The sequence below is a fragment of the Tachypleus tridentatus genome, chromosome 3 (genome assembly GCF_004210375.1).
Source record: "Tachypleus tridentatus isolate NWPU-2018 chromosome 3, ASM421037v1, whole genome shotgun sequence".
Lineage (NCBI taxonomy): Eukaryota > Metazoa > Arthropoda > Merostomata > Xiphosura > Limulidae > Tachypleus > Tachypleus tridentatus.
Genome location: NC_134827.1, coordinates 62,011,955 through 62,029,676, shown reverse-complemented (window position 1 = coordinate 62,029,676; position 17,722 = coordinate 62,011,955). Strand labels below are relative to the sequence as shown.

Here is a 17,722-nt window from a genome sequence, read left to right as displayed (position 1 = left end):
ATTTGTTTAGAATGGCCTCATTTTCGAGTTAACACTGTCAAAGAAATGTGAAACTGTATTATTGTTCACTGTCCATTGCCATGCATGAAAAATTATGTAACCCCATCTGATAGACCAATCCAAGCTTAGTACTGTCTGTTTCTTCCGGGATATAACTCTGAATCGAAAGATAGTCATCGGAATATAAGATAATTATGATAGGAGTAGAGTGATAGTGATAAATTGCTTAACCTTTTGTTGATAGGGCAGAACCGAGAATATATATATCAGATACCATAAAGCAAAAGAACTTGTTATTCAAACCCAAGTACTGCAAGAAGTGTGTTATCTCCACAATGCCAGAATGGCAAAGAATGTGGTAAGTTAAATATTGTTTAAATATTCAAAGCTGTTAAAAGGCAAAAGTTAATATTTCTCTCTGTACTAACATGCTTTTATTTTTCTTCGTTTCAAATTCCATGTTGCACATATAAATGTTATGTAATCGTAAGAGCAGGTTTATACTCAAATAAGCAAGAAAAGCTTCAACGATCTGGAAACGTTTTTGATTTTGTACTCTGTTCAAAATCTGTCACATAACTTCTGGAGAGGATCGTTCACGAGAAAAACTATATATACTCTCGATCTTTAAACCAGATCACTGGAAATTATGGACTGTTTTGATCTTTAAACCAGATCACTAGAAATTATGGACTGTTTTGATTTTTAAACCAGATTACTAGAAATTATGGACTGTTTTGATCTTCAAACTAGATCACTAGAAATTATGGACTGTTTTAATCTTTAAACTAGATCACTAGAAATGATAGATTGTTTTGATATTTAAACCAGATCACTAGAAATGATAGATTGTTTTGATCTTCAAACCAGATCACTAGAAATGATAGATTGTTTTGATATTTAAACCAGATCACTAGAAATGATAGATTGTTTTGATCTTCAAACCAGATCACTAGAAATGATAGATTGTTTTGATCTTCAAACCAGATCACTAAAAATGATAGATTGTTTTGATCTTCAAACCAGATCACTAGAAATGATAGATTGTTTTGATCTTTAAACCAGATCAAGAGTAAACTATAGTAACGTTGATGGATCTTTAAACCAATATTTGTTTGTTTTTCATGTACAAAGCTAACCAGTTGTGTAACATCGCTCACAACAAAAAGAAGTTCTTGGAAAGTAATCTGATCATAATCTATCTACTTTTTCTAAACACTGTTTTTAAACAACTCAAAAGAATACAACATGAGTCTCAGTAACGTGGTATATCTTGTTATATGTGTGAGTAATAACATATTAGTTTATCGTTCCCCGCTTGTACAGCGGTATGTCCACGGATGTATAACCGTCCAATCAGGCGTTCGATTCCTCTCTGTGGGCTCAGTGACATAGCCCATTGTGGCTTCTGCTATAAGAAAACACACGTCAGTTTATTAGCCCGTCTTTCTTCAACGTCGTTTCAAAACCTTAGGCCATTGCTTTAATATTTAGTTAATATATTAGATTTAGTAACAGATAAATCACAGAAAAGCTTTAATTATATTTCCTGAAATTATCTTGTTGTATGTAATTGTATGGTACATGTAATCTTTGTGCATTTAATGAAAACGTGTTACTTGAAGAGCTAAGATGTTGTATATATATATATATATATATATAAACATTGGTAAGTTAGAAGTCAGATATTTATGCATCTGTTTCTAATAAATGAAGTGATGGTATCCTGATTTACCAGTCTTTTATTTTTCAAACATCCACGCCATAGCTCTTAGCCCTAACTCTGTTCGCCGCCATTGTTGTTGTTCTGGCTGGTTACGCTTATTACGACCACGATATTCAGGTGGTGCCACATCCAGTTCCTGGAGGTTACGATTACGCACCAAGTGTTCTGCGCCGCTACAACCTTCTCTATCCCAATGGATACGGCTACCATGGCTATCCTGGTTACAGATATGGTTACTATGGGTATCCAAGGCACGATTACATTTAACATTAGCAACCAACACCTAGAAAAGCAACAGTTAAAATATATCTCCAACAACACAGGTTAAAAAAATATTTCTGTTAAAAATTAGTTAAAACAAAGAGTTTGAATAAACGTTGTAGCTTAATGTCTCTATCAGAATAAGACAACTTAAGGCAGAACGTATATAATACGACGTTTTTTAAATTCGATTATATTTTTTTATATCTATGAACAGAGAATAATAATTATTTGCTCATAAATAAGTTCACTTTGATTTTAACTATTATCTTATGAGCCTTAAAGACATTCTTATGGAAGTTACACATTCCATGTTACTACTTATGACCATGACAAATATTAGAATAATTTTCATTTCAATAATAACTCATAATAACACGTTTACAAACTATACTCTGAGGGTCGCGGGTTCGCGCTAAACATGCTCGCCCTCCCAGCCGTGGGGGCGTTATAATGTTACGGTCAATCCCACTATTCGTTGGTAAAATAGTAGCCCAAGAGTTGGCGGTGGGTGGTGATGACTAGCTGCCTTCCCTCTAGTCTTACACTGCTAAATTAGAAACGGCTAGCACAGATAGCCCTCGAGTAGCTTTGTGCGAAATTCCAAAACAAACAAACAAACTATACTCCTGTTTATATGGGTAGAACTGGTCGAGAAACTTTAAATAATTCTCAGTACATTTTATAGAAAGTAAAGCTAACGTTGATTTATTATTGTTGACAAGTGTTGCGATGACAAATTTTATAGAGGAATATAAACATATAAAAATATTCTATGCACATATATTTTTCGATATTTTGTAACCTTTGAATATTTTAAATTATTTTGGAATATTCGAAGCCATAATCGTAAAAAAGTAAATAATCCATTATCGTCTGCTCTTTGAAATACAATGAAAAGTTTATGTACTTTGAGGTATTTTATCACTAACCTCTGAAGTGTTAACATCTCTAACTCCTGTTTATAGCTCGTTTGTTAACTTGGAGAATATGTTCATATTTGAAATGTTTATATGTAAAATAAATTTACAATACATGTTTGTAGCGGTTGGTTATTTTGACGTTAGCCTGAAGAATATTTAAACCTATTTTCTGAAATGACTGTAAAACTTTGTTCATTTACTGTGATCTTAAATTAAGGCACTAAGCCTTTAATTATTTTTCAGGTTAAAATAATTGTTACAGCAGGTTTAAATTTTATTTTAAAAATATTGTGATCGGACAATGGTAAACGAATAAAGCCCAGCATACACAAGAAGTAAAGTTTTTTTAAAAAAAACAAACAACCTTCTAGCATTCAAATATAGTCAATTTGAACAAATTTTAATTGTTCGTGGCAGCCATTTTGTGTCAAGAAGAATGCCTGTGTATTTGGTATTCTTCTTTGATTGGTTGACAGTAAAAAAAATAAATAAATAAAAAAATCTTGAAACAGTTTTTGAGCAACACTGAAACCCATCAACATGTTACCAATTTACAGAAACTAGAAACTTTGTCACATATATTAGGTAGCTGTTACAGTAACAAAATTATGAGTTTTAAAACATGTTTCTAACAACATTCACACTACACCACTTTAAAAACAAGTTTCATGTTTGTTACTGCAGCAGTGCTCGTAACATAAATGTATTCTCCAAAACCCGTGAATCTTGTTGGCTATAGAGACGTTGTTAATTACAGACAATTACTGGTAGCTTGTGAATCTTTCTATCTTCAACTTAAATCAGTAAAGACCAGTAAGTGTCCGTTTGTTGAAAAATGTTTTGAAAATGTACGTAATTTACTAAATCGACACAAATTGTTTTTAAAAAGACACACCTACAACGATCTGCTTGTAAAAGATACTTTTAAAACCGTTGTTGTTTGTTTGTTTTCAATTTCGCACAAAGCTACGCGAGGCCTATCTGCGTTAGTCGTCCCTAATTTAGCAGTGTAAGACTAGAGGGAAGGTAGTTAGTCATCACCACCCACCGCCAACGCTTGGGCTGCTCTTTTACCAACGAATAGTGAGATTGATCGTCACGTTATAACGCCCCCACGGCTAAAAGGGCAAGCATGTTTGGTGCGACTGGGATTCGAAACTGCGACACTCGGAGTACGAGTCGAACGTTTTAACACACTTAGCCATGCCGGGCCTACCTATAATTATTTATAATCTGTGACACAATTATGTTGTTAGGTTGTTAAATAAACTTGACAAAGTTATTTTACTATTGTCATATTTTTCAAAACTTTCGAGAAAAAAAGAAATAGCAGGAAGACATTTCTGAAAATTTTATTATATATCTGATTGTAATAATTTGTTAAGGACTAATTAAAAACAAAATATCCCAATAAAGATGAGGGCTGTGAATAACTATTTTTTATATTTTTATTTTCATTTTATTTTGAACAAGAATGTGACCGAAATACAAGAGATAGTTTATTAAAGAGTTCGGAAAGTAGTGAAAAGCTTTAGCTGGTCGTCTATGTATTTTTAAATGATAAAATATGAAAAAAATCACAAACCGATAACATTCCTTTGCTCTAACTCGTAATCTGAGAGTCGCGGGTTCGAATCCCGGTCGCACCAAATATGCTCGCCCTTTCAGCCGTGGGGGCGTTGTAAGATGTTGTCAATTCCACTATTCGTTGGTAAAAGAGTAGTCCAAGAGTTGGCGGTGGGCGTTGATTATTAGTTCCCTTCCCTCTGTTATTACACTGCTAAATTAAAGATAGCTAGCGTAGATAGCCCTCGTTTAGCTTTTCGCGAGATTAAAAACAAACAGTTTGGCTCTAAGCCTTTCTTTCAACATATTAAACACGAGCTCATCTGTATTTAGAGTAAATCTAATTTAACATTATTATTCGTGATAGCTGTGTCACACAATACACCAGAAATGTATTTAACAGTTTAGACTGAGAAGTAATAATGGGGATTGAAAGATAGAATACTGAGGTTCTTAAAAGAACACTTACGTTAATAACATTGCTCGATTGCCGGCATGACGAAAATACTCAAAACTGTACTTGTTTATTTGCTTTGTTTTAAAACACAAAGCAACACAATGGGCTATCTGTGACGTGTCCATCAAAGGTCTAGAAACCAAGATTATAGAGTTGTGTCAGCATTGTGTTAAAATATCAGATGATTTTCTATTAAAAAACGAAAAATTTAAAATTACATTGAGATGAAGGATATAATTCACAACATTCCGCCATGTTTGTCGCCATCTTAGATTTTTACTCTGAAAGAGTACATTCGAGGATGAAAGTTTGGACTTCAGTGCAAATACGAGCTATATAAAGTATTGTAAAATTGAAACATGAAAAATATATTAAAACAACATCTATCTGTACATTTTTCAATTTTTTTATTAAAAAGATACCTTAATATTCCTGTAGAAAATATCTATCGTAAAGACATAAATTTAACAAACCCTAATGACGTGAGAGTCTTCAACATTTTTGGAGTTTTGGGAGTCACGCACCAAACCATACCAGTGTAATGTATAACACTTATTTCTAGGTAATGGCCAGATGGGTTAGGCATTCGACTCGTAATCTGAGGGTCGCGGGTTCAAATCCCCGTCGCACTAAACATGCTCGCCCTTCCAGCCGTGGGGGCGTTATAATGTGACGGTGAATCCCACTATTCGGTGGTAAAAGAGTAGCCCAAGATTTGGCATTCGGTGGTGATGACTAGCTGCCTTCCCTCTAGTCTTACACTGCTAAATTAGGGACTGCTAGCTCAGATAGCCCTCGTGTAGCTTTGCGCGAAATTCAAAAACAAAAAAGATACAAATACCATAAAAGACGCTTTGTTTTCGTAGCCACATTGGGCTACCTTCTGTGTGCGTCCGTAGACTTACAGCTGTTCTTCTGAGAGACCTACAAATACTTCAGGTTTGGATTTCTTTGTTTCATTTGTTGTTTTTCGCTCCAAACTACTCTAGGGCTTTACGCACTAATTTTGAAGTGATTGAGTGACGGAAAGGCGACTAGTTTATCAACGAATAGTGGGATTGATAGTTACGTTATAATAGCCCCAAGTTTGAAAAGTCGAGTACATTTTGTGACGGGAATTTATCTCGTGTCAAAAAACTGCGAGACGCGTGCTGTAATCACTAGACCACGTCAAGGCAATCGAAAAAATGGTAAAAACTGCATTTTGCCTCTTATGCTATTGAATAACCGAATAACGAAATTATAACCATAAATATAACAATCTAGCAGCCAATAGCAATAGGATATTTTTAATATTAATTACAAAAATGAAGAGAAAAGATTAGCGACACCGAACCATTATTCTGCTATGAATTGGGTTTCGATCACAGATTTTTAACCTTTCGCGTATCAGTTGGTAAATAAAAAAGGTTTTTGTTCATATTCTTATTTAACTATTTTTGAATCACTTGGAAAAACAACTTAGCCTTCAAAGAGTGGGCATTAAACTTTATTTTGTTGCCTGCAAATATAAAATCTCCCAGTGACACAGAAATAACTCTGCGAACTCATAGAGTTATAAACTAGGTTTCGATACCCGTGGTTGGCAGAGCGCAGGTAGCCCGTTGTGTAGCTTTGTGCTTAATTCGAAACAACAACAACAACCAAACAAAATTATGTTTAATATATACGTATTACCCTGCTATCTATTGTAAATAAATGATACTATGGCTCTAAAAATGTTAAAAAGCTGGTATCTAGAAATAATAAGTAAATATAAAGACTACAGAGTTCAAAAGTTGTTGATAACTCCACGGTCAAATACAATGAGAAAGAAATGACAATATTTGAATATTTATAAATAATATCATAGAGTATTCGAGTAATGTTTGTTTGTTTTTGAATTTCGCGCAGAGATATTCGAGGGCTATCTGCGCTAGCCGTCCGTAATTTAGCAGTGTAAGACAAGAGGGAAGGCAGCTAGTCATCATCACCCACCGCCAACTCTGGGGCTACTCTTTTACAAAAAAAATAGTGGGTTTGACCGTCACATTATAACGCCTCTACAGCTGAAAGAACGAGCATGTTAGGTGCGACGGGGATTCGAACCCGCGACCCTCAGATTACGAGTCGCACGCCTTAACCAACGTGACCATGCCGGACCTACCTTCTAAATGTGTTCTGAATTAAGCAATAAGAAATATGATCTCGAAATCTAAATCATTAAAAGACAAACGTAATATTCGAGAAAAAACAACTGTTTTCATCTATCAATGGAACGTATCCTCCTGTTTCAGTGCTGTTCTTTTTTAATATTAAGTCACATGTTTGTGACTTCTAGATTACTTTAAACATGTTACAGTGTTTTCAGGAAATACAATCATAATTAGTTACCTTGTTAGACCCAGATAGCCTAGTTGCTTCGCCTCATAAAACGCCAAACCAATCAACTAACAATTTCTTGCCCCTCGCTAGTACGACGGTAAGAGTACGGACTTAGAACGCTAAAATCAGGGGTTTGATTCCTCTCGGTGGACTCAGTAGATAGCCCGATGTGGCTTTGCTATAAGAAAACACATACGTTACCTTGTCAACAGAGGGCAGGAATATGATGGTGCATGTTCAAAGTTCTTCAAGTGGGATTGGAAAATGCTCCCCGATAGTACAGCGGTATGTTTCCAGATTTACAACGCTAAAAGCAGGGGCTCAATTCCCCTTGGTGGACTCAGCAGATAGCTCGATGTGGCTTTGCTATAAGATAAACATTCATTTTAGATCACTAGGCTAAACATGCTTAGCAGACTATAATTCCGCAAATATTATTAGGATTATGTCCGAAAACATCGATAACTGATGAACCATTGCATTATTCTCGTTATGAGCTTAGAGCTGTATATTCAATTAAATTATATGCTAGTTAAAAAGTTACACAACAAGATTTATAGAGCAGTCCTAAGAACAAGAAATATGATTTTTATTTCCATATAAATTAGTCGGTTCGCATCCCCGGGGCGCCAAACATGCTCGTCATTTCAGCCGTGGGGCGTTATAACGTGGCGGTCAGTCCCAACATTCGTAAGTAAAAGAGTAGCCCAAGAGTTGGCGGTGGGTGGTGATGACTAGCTGCCTTCCCTCTAGTCTTACACTTCAAAATTAGGGACGGCTAGTGCAGATAGCCCTCGAGTAGCTTTTCGCGAAATTCAAATAACAAACAAACAATTGCTGCAATCTATATATAGCCTTCCACAGTTATATTTGTTTGTAAATAGCAGGTTGTAAATTTGTTATTCTAGGACACATTAAGTTTTAATACAAGTTCATGTGTTTAAATCATTGTTTACTTCACGCTCCAAACGACAAACTGGTGCTGTCTTAAAAAATGAACAACTGAGCCTGTGATTGGTTTATTGGATGTTTCAGTGTTGATTATAATAAAATGTCGAAAACGTTTTGAATCCTTGATTTGTAGTTCAAATATGGGCAGGGTTATTTTGTCCATTTCGTAGACAGGGTCAAGGGTCAAAGGTTAATTTCTGAAACCAAAGCATAAGCTAAGTTTTTAGTTCAATACATATTATTTTAAACGAAATTATAAAAATAAACAAACTAGAAGAGAATTTCTTATCTGTTGTTTGTAGATCGATAAATGTAAGCAGGCTTAAGTTTATGTATTGTTGTGTTTTCCCTATTTCAAGATAAATATCAAATCATGTTTTGTAAAAGGTATTGAATCAAAGTAAGATTAGTATAACAGATTATGACTACCTTCAGACAACTTTCAATTTACAGAACTTGTTTATAACTCGTTTACTATAGCTGTATGGTTCACAAATTGCATCGTATTGAGTGATGGTGTGTTTCGGCCAGCTTCAACATTCTGTGTTTAAATTTCTGTGTGAAACTGCTCGTTCCTATATACGTAGAGACTCTCTCTAATTAGTTGGATACATTATGTCAACGGATAGGACAGTGATAAGTTACGGACTTACAATGCTAAAATCCAGGGTTCGATTCCCAATAGTGGACACACTAAGCAGCCTAGTGTGAATTTGTTCTAAAATAAAGAACTGCCCGATGAATTGTAACGTTTACAGAAGTTCCATGTAACTCTTACGCGGCCCGGCATGGCCAGGTGGGTTAAGGCTTTCGACTCGTAATCTGAGGATCGCGGGTTCGAATTGCGGTCACACCAAACGTGCTCGCCCTCCCAGCCGTGGGGGCGTTATAATGTGAGGGTCAATCCCACTATTCGTTTGTAAAGAGTAGCTCAAGAGTCGGCGGTGGGTGATGATGACTAGCTGCCTTCCCTTTGGTGTTAGGCCCGGCATGGCCTAGCGCGTAAAGGCGTGCGCTTCATAATCTGAGGGTCGCGGGTTCGCGCCCGAGTCGCGCTAAACATGCTCGCCATCCCAGCCGTGGGGGCGTTATAATGTGACGGTCAATCCCACTATTCGTTGGTAAAAGAGTAGTCCAAGAGTTGGCGGTGGGTGGTGATGACTAGCTGCCTTCCCTCTAGTCTTACACTGCTAAATTAGGGACGGCTAGCACAGATAGCCCTCGAGTAGCTTTGTGCGAAATTCCAAAACAACAACCCTCTGTTGTTACACTGCTAAATTAGGGACGGCTAGCGCAGAGAGCCCTAGTGTAGCTTTGTGCGAAGTTCAAAAAACAAACAAACTCTTACCTTGTTAACGATTTTGTAACAAATTAAATAAACAGTTCAGTACTCTGTACATTAGAAGTTCTATAGCTAAGTGTAGTTTGATTAAACTTCACTTATCGTTGTTAGTTTCTACATTTGTACCACGTTCACATACGACTTATTACATAAAGGTACAACATTAATTTTTCCCCGTACTAAATGCCTTCTAGTGGCACAGCGGTACATCTGCAGACTCTCACCGCTAGAAACCGAGTTTCGATACCCGTGATGAGCAGATCACACATAACCCACTGTATAACATTGTACTTAATTCTAAACAAATAAATTTGTAAATCAAAAAACACAAACAGTTATTAACTAGTTGTTATAATTGGATTCTATTAATCGTGACTATAATATGAATCATAAGCTGCTTTCGGAATCACATATTTGTAACTTCGTAGAAACAATAAGAACTGAACACGATGCAAATACTTGAACTATTAACTTTCTAAACACATCACATTATTACAAAAGTTAAAGTTATTCTTTCTTTCTACCTGAATTCTAGAAGTACCTCAAAACTATATTTTTTCCAAAATATTTATATTTATTTCATGGGTAAGGATATACACTGCTGGCCAAAATCTTAAGGGCAATGAACATGAAGAAAATACATGCGTTGTTCGACTCAACCGCTTATTTGAGTAAAGCTTCGAAAGTGGAGCTTTCAAAATACCGAACAAGCGAAAGAAAGTTTCACTTGAAAAAATTGATAAAATACAAGTTGTATCTGTTGAGTTTCAACAACGACAGGGTCTAAACACCGTATTAGAAACCTTCTAAAGCTCTGGAGTAGCTGTACCTAATACACAACAGTTGATTAGAAGAAAGCCAAGCACTCAATAGTAGTCATTTAACTTAATAGTGGGATTGACTGTCACATCTATAACGACCCGACAGCTGAGAGTGAAGAACATGTTCAGCGCCACATCGTGGCTCGGACATTAGACCTCCGATTTGTTTCCTTTCATTCTACCAGCTAGCTGTTCAGCTTTGTTAACGCAAAATTCCTGAAATGAAATAAAACAAGGGGAATAATCATAATCATAATGAAACAAACTGGGGCATAATCATAATCATATTGAAACAAACTGGGGCATAATCATAATCATAATGAAACAATCTGGGGCATAATCATAATCATAATGAAACAAACTGGGGCATAATCATAATCATAATGAAACAAACTGGGGCGTAATCATAATCATAATGAAACAAACAGGGGCATAATCATAATCATAATGAAACAAACTGGGGCGTAATCATAATCATAATGAAACAAACAGGGGCATAATCATAATCATAATGAAACAAACTGGGGCATAATCATAATCATAATGAAACAAACTAGGGCATAATCATAATCATAATGAAACAAACAGGGGCATAATCATAATCATAATGAAACAAAATGGGGCATAATCATAACGCCCCGTTTGATACTTAGAATTATATTGATCTTACATAAACCTCTAATAAGCTCAAAAGTTACACATAAATTGTTTCATGTTGACCAAGGGAAGCCTGTATTGTTCCTTTAAATATTTCATAGTATTAATATCTAATTTTTAACTTGTGGGACTTTCTACGTGTACTGCTTCAAAAAATAGGATTATATTTACTTGTATTTCTATTATTTTTAATGAAAAAGTAAAACCTTTTTTCCTTGACAGCGTCAAGGTGTCGTGGGAATAAAACCTCGTTGTTCCAGTATACAGGTCTTACACAATTGTGTCCGAAGGCTAACGCACGTGAACTACTTGTGAGCAGCCTGGTGGGTTTTATAAAAACCCATAGTATGTTTAGGGTGGGAGAACCTTGCTTTTCTTGTTTACCTTCGCTTTACTTGGTTTTCTTGGCTTCGGTTCAATAATGATTGACCCAACTAGAACGTGGTGTATATAGTACAATTACTCACGTGCTCCGTGAAAAGTGGAACAAATCGTTCCTTTATCTGCACATATTTTACTTGCCCAGCTTAGCTTCGTTCAACCAGCTCAAAAACTTATAGTGTAGACTATCTGATCCTTGTTTAGAATTAAACACAAAGCTACACAATGGGCTATCTGTGCTCTGCCCACCACGGGTATCGAAACCCAGTTTTAGTGTGTAAGTCCGCAGACATACCGCTGAGCCACTGAGGAGCTGCGTCTGATTCTATGAGTTGGACTTGAAATTGATTACATGCCGAGAGAAAATATGTTCAAGTCGTTTTGTAGTAAAATTACCATTTTGAAATTATAGAATAAATATAACAGTTTTAACACATTTTACTGCGTGGAAAAGCTGCATAAATTAAGCACGAGCTTGCTGGACATCACATTCGCACGTGACATCTGAGAACTAGTAACGTTGTGAAGCTACACAAGGACTATCTGTGTAAACTTACAGTCCTGAGAAGATGTAATTAGTTCTCACTGATAAATGTTCAGTTTCTCTAATTAAATTTGGTGTTTCGAAGTTTTAATTAATGTAATGACTAGATTACAGGTAAAACGTTAATTATTTAAAACACATCTTATGAACTCACATGTTGACCCTGACGTTTAGTTCATTCTTATTAAATTAAATAATTGCTAAAGTCAAGTGTGAAATAAAGAATTATTTTTTTTTTTTTTTTTGAATTTCGCGCAAAGCTACTCGAGGGCTATCTGCGCTAGCCGTCCCTAATTTAGCAGTGTAAGACTAGAGGAAAGGCAGCTAGCCATCACCACCCACCGTCAACTCTTGGGCTACTCTTTTACCAACGAATAGTGGGATTGACCGTCACATTATACCGTTTCCACAAAGAATTATCTAACAGTGATTTAATAAACCTGTAAGCGTAAACATCGTTTTGTTTTAAGTTCTTCTTTCTGTCGCTTATCCTTATAAAGTCTTATTATCACTGTAAGAACAAAGACTCACCCTTTTACTTTAAATGCCTCTATCAAATTGTATCTATTAAATCCTCTGACTTACTTTTCCCTATATCATTAGCCCCTACATGCACCACAAAAACGACATCTTTGCTAGCCCCTTTGTTATATCTCCTGCTCTGTCAGTTATATCCTTCACCTGTGTCTCTGGGTAACATAATTTGATTATTTTCTTCCCAAATACCCTACAGACTCTAATATCCACATTCCTTAACAAGAAATCATCTTCTCTGGTCCTTTTGTTTTCCTTCCCTCCAGTAGTTCCTCATCTTCAGAAGCCAATGGTTGAAATTCGTTGCTCAACACATAGGCATTTTGAAACTAAATTTGCTAGTTTTAACTCTATTAGTTCCCTTTCTAACTTCCTGAATGTCGTTACTTACTGATGTATTCCTTGTATGTAAAAGCTTTAAGCTCATCATGAAATGCTGTTGACATTTCAAACAGTCCACGATTGTCTTTATCTATTGACTCTACTTTAACTAGAATAGCTTCCAACCTACAATCTCTACGCAAAAAATACACACCTTCATGACTATCTTCCTTAAAAGCACATGTCAGTCTCGAGTTACCAAATAAAATCCACTCTTTGCATCCATTGTACCCAATAAGCTATGAAGTTTTAACTTCTACACTAGTCTTAACCACTGTATGTATGCTTATGGTATGAAAATAAATACTTAATGTCAAATACCAGTGGTATATCATCGACTCCAATTTTTTTTTTCCGAAAGAAGGAAGACCTACCTTCTGAAAGCGCTCTGGTCAGAGAGTTTTTATTTATTTCTATCAAGACTTTTTGAATCTGTGTGTTTTCTGACATCATAAAAGTAGCCTCAACACTGTTACTGTTAGGCCTAACGTGTCAGAACCATTCATTGTTAATATTTGACCACTACTTTGCCATTACACTAAAATAATATATTATATATAATTTAGAAACATAACGTGATAATTTGTTAACAATACACATTGCGTTAATAAAACCAAAATGTATTTAGTCTGATTTATAACCCCACAACAGTATAAGCTGAAATTAAACAAATAAACCTTGGTTCAACTGAACAAATTAATTCTTCAAATACAAACAGATGATAAACTAGTTTTTAGATTGTATTTGTTTAACAAAACAATGTATTTATCCTATTTTATGATTAGCCAATTAGTTGAATTATACCTAAGCGTAAACTACTGTTACACTTGCTAAGTCTACTTTAACATTGCAGTAAAATGTACACCACTAAACTCTAAATTAAAAACCTTCACCAGAATTACTGTAGCTAGTTATTATTTTATTATTTAAACCAATTTATTACGATTTGTAATATAAATATTGAATAACTTTTAAAGATCTGTAAAATTTAACTTTACCATGTCTTCACTCTTCAACTGCGCCCTCTATGCACCTCTGTGTTTATTAAATCATAATATTTATATCACTTTTCAGAGTCCCTACTAATAAACTGGTTGCCGATGTCAACAAAGATAAATACGGTGAATCTTAATAACTATATTTAGAAAAGTAGGATTGGCCGTCACATTATAAGAACCCCCAAGCCTGAAAGGACGAGCATGTTCGATAACGGGGAAATCGAACCTGCGACCGTGAACCTTTCAGTACATCTAAAAGCTTCTAAAATATAAACTGTTATTATAATTTCTAAATGAAATGCAAACACGTAAACGTATTTGTTCGGTTATTAGTTTTAAAACTTTCACAGCTCCTTCACCCCGGCCCGGCATGGCCAAGAGTGTTAAGGCGTGCGACTCGCAATCTGAGGGTCGCTGGTTTGCATCCCCGTCGAGCCAATCATGCTCGCCCTTTCAGCCGTGGGGCGTTATAATGTCACGGTCAATCCCACTATTCGTTGGTAAAGAGTAGCCCAAGAGTTGTCGGTGGGTGGTGATGACTAGCTGCCTTCACTCTAGTCTTACACTGCTAAATTAGGGATGGCTAGTACAGATAGCCCTCGAGTAGCTTTGTGCGAAATTCAAAAACAAACAAATCCTTCACCCAAAACAGTATCATGGAACTAAACATGAATTACTTTTGAAATGAGACAAAAATATCAGTTGTTAAAGTTACACCAAAACATTCAGTTAACAGTTAAACTGTTAAAACGAGGTTCGTAGATTGAACTTCGTACGTTTTCAACACTTTATTAAACAACAAAAAATATTAACGCGAATGAAATAACATTAAATTAAGCGCGCACGAACATACGCGAGGAGATTATAAAGATGCTGTCCAATCTGATTGGTGGATTAAGATCTCAGCAAAGACCAATGATTAATCAAATAATTTTGACAACTACAGGTATCGAAACCCAATATTTTGTGCTATAGGCTTCAGAAACAGTGGAAACAAAATGTAGAACTTAATGGTATAGTAAACGGTTTACAAACAAGTTTTACTTGGAGGACTGACTAAAGACAACCAAAGCGTGATTTAAAGATATTATTTTAATTCAATACCATTTACAACACATATAATTTGATATCCATTTTAGAATGAATACCGGAACCGAAGCTCGCGCTTAATTTGATTGGCCCACACGACAGCAAAGATATTTTCTACTAGGTCATTTCTTTTCAGTTTTTACAGGACACAAGCGAAAGACAAGGCTTAAGATAATTTAATCTTCGAAAATAAAAATTCGTCTATTGTTGTTGAAATATCATGAAACAGCTAGCCTTGAGTTTACGTTGTACTGACCTTTGCTGTTTATACTGTTCTAGTTAATAAACACGTTCAGAAAGTTTCAAACTTTAATAGATATGAACACCCAACGTCCAGAGACCTTAAAATACTTCTACTAAAGACAAAACATATATCTGATTTACATAAGGTACGCTTTGGAATGTACGTATGACAGTTGTGTATGAAATGATTTATAATTGAAGGCCAATAGTCGTGTTCAACGGGTGGGTTGGATTGCTTAGCTTAGGGCGGAATACAGAGATATAATTTTTTGACCTGAAAGACCTTACACTTCTAGACAAAAGTGAGATATGAAATGAAAGCAATTTTTTTTGTGTGTGTTTAATGTAAGTATAAAAGACTTTAGAGAAACAGTCTACAGTACAGAACTGGTTTATCTCCCAGAAGTCGTAACCGTAACAATGTTGGTGAGTAAACCTCTCGCTTGTGATGAATTATAGCTTTAAATAACGACTAGTTTTAAGACAAAACGAACAAGAGTTAATCGCTATTATAAGAATAATACAAATTAAATACAATATAACATTAAATAACAAGTATAATATTTTTGTAAATACTATCTCATGTGAAATTATATGTATCTATATAAGCATTTAAAGTGCTATTACATATATACATATCAGTTTGTTATTATCAAAACAAGCAGAAATAAAAATAATAAATGCTGTACTAATTTAAAAGATCCCATGGTACAAGCTACAACGTGGTATGTAAAATGTATCCTAGGTTCTGGAGGTGGCTTGAGAAGTACGACTCACATTGCAGTGGAGATACACCACTTATCAGTCTTAACCTCCATTCGCCAGTCTCACATAAAGAAATAAAATAAAGTAATGGAATAGAAATAAAAATAATAATAAATAGAAATTAGGACAGCGAAGATAGCCCATTGTGAAGCTTTGTACTTAACTACAATATATATATATATGTACGGTTTTAAAATTTCTATGTTCTATTTTTAAGTTGTAATTCATATAATAATATCTCTATAAATACCGAGTTTAATCAGTAGATTAAATTAGTGATGTTTAACCATCAGAATATTTATATCTGTGAAATGTAGATCCGTATTAATGATACAGTTTATCTTCCTTTGTTTAGTTTGCTGCCGTCTTTCTTGGTCTTTTGGCCTGTTCCCAGGCTGGTTATTTGAGTGGATACGGAGCAGGTGTCATCGCACCTGCCGCTGTTGCTGCCCCAGCTTATGCGGCGGGTTACGGTGGTCCTGACCCTACAGGAGCTGTTGGTGCCGCTCAAGGAGTAGTTGCCGCTGCCCAAGGAGCTGCCGCTGCTCGTGAAGGAGCCATTCTGCGAGGAGTGCCTGTTGGACGTGCTGCTGCCTCCACTTCCAACGTGAACCACGGCGGCGCTGCCTTTGGTTTAGGCCATGGACTTGGGTTCGGCTATGGTCTCGGCGGTGCCTTAGGCTATGGTTATGGTCTCGGTGGTGCCCTAGGCTATGGTTATGGTCTCGGTGGTGCCCTAGGCTATGGTTACGGACTCGGTGGTGCCTTAGGTTTAGGCCATGGACTTGGGCTCGGTTATGGTTACGGACTCGGCGGCGCCTATGGACTGAACGGATACTATGGTGCTGGTCTGGGTAAAGGTTTACTTCACTAAATGGTAAGTGAAACAACACAGCCAGTAACATCTATATTATTGTGAATGAACACAATAGAAGGTTTCCTTAAACTAATAAGGTTTTACGTTATTCAGTATTAATTGAAAACTACGAAACACAAAGAGTTATGTTTTACAAGTAGAGATCCGGGTACTTATCAAATTATTTTATGTTTCAGAAAATTATCCTTGACGTTTGATTGACCCTGCCTGAGAACTGAACGAAATAACCCTGTCCATCTTTCGCTTGCACGTTTCAGCACTAGACGACTTACTGGGGGTGTAATTAACTGAATATAAATGTATATGTGTTAATTTTACAATAAAGAAAAAAATAAACTCGTTTACTCTGATTGTGATCTATAATTTTATCGAAGGTTTCGACATTTTATTAAAATCAGCATTAAAACATTCAATAAACCAAATCTAAGATGAATTTAAATATTCATTATAGTATCTGAATAATTAATTTAAAACGAACAGTAATATAGAAAGTCGAATATGGATTACAGTAATTTGTGTTACAATAACACTATTTCGTGAAATTCTGTTATTATAATTCAATAGAGCGACAATACACCAAAAACAAATCCAAATAATTAGTTCACTTAGAGTAACAAATTATTAATAATAAAAGTTAAAATTATATTATATAATTCACCTTTGACATTGATTTAGAAGTGAAAATCATGTTCCATGTCTCGCTATTTCATTTAGAAAAGCCCCCTAGTGGCTCAGCAGTATGTCTGCGGATTTACGACACTACAAACCAGGTTTCGATACCCGTTATGGGCAGAGCACAGATAGCCCATTGTGTAGCTTTTTGCTTAATTCAAAACAACAAC

The 17,722-nt window shown here is 35.6% G+C and overlaps 1 protein-coding gene and 1 long non-coding RNA gene across 3 annotated transcripts in view; one reads left to right on the top strand and one right to left on the bottom strand.

Annotated features, from left to right (window-relative positions):
- The window catches only part of LOC143246970 (uncharacterized), a gene marked incomplete in the record, with an annotated part of 413,509 nt that overhangs the window by 202,480 nt on the left and 193,307 nt on the right, over window positions 1-17,722 (bottom strand).
- Window positions 329-17,230, top strand: LOC143246957 (uncharacterized). 2 transcript variants are annotated; one of them, XM_076494230.1, is made up of 3 exons: window positions 329-358; window positions 16,359-16,880; window positions 17,057-17,230. In XM_076494230.1, exons 1-2 carry the CDS (start codon window positions 344-346, stop codon window positions 16,875-16,877), a joined length of 534 nt encoding a protein of 177 aa, XP_076350345.1. In that variant the 5' UTR covers window positions 329-343; the 3' UTR covers window positions 16,878-16,880; window positions 17,057-17,230. The 2 variants fall into 2 exon arrangements, with proteins under 2 accessions (XP_076350345.1, XP_076350346.1); XM_076494231.1 differs by lacking the exon at window positions 329-358 and adding an exon at window positions 15,512-15,664.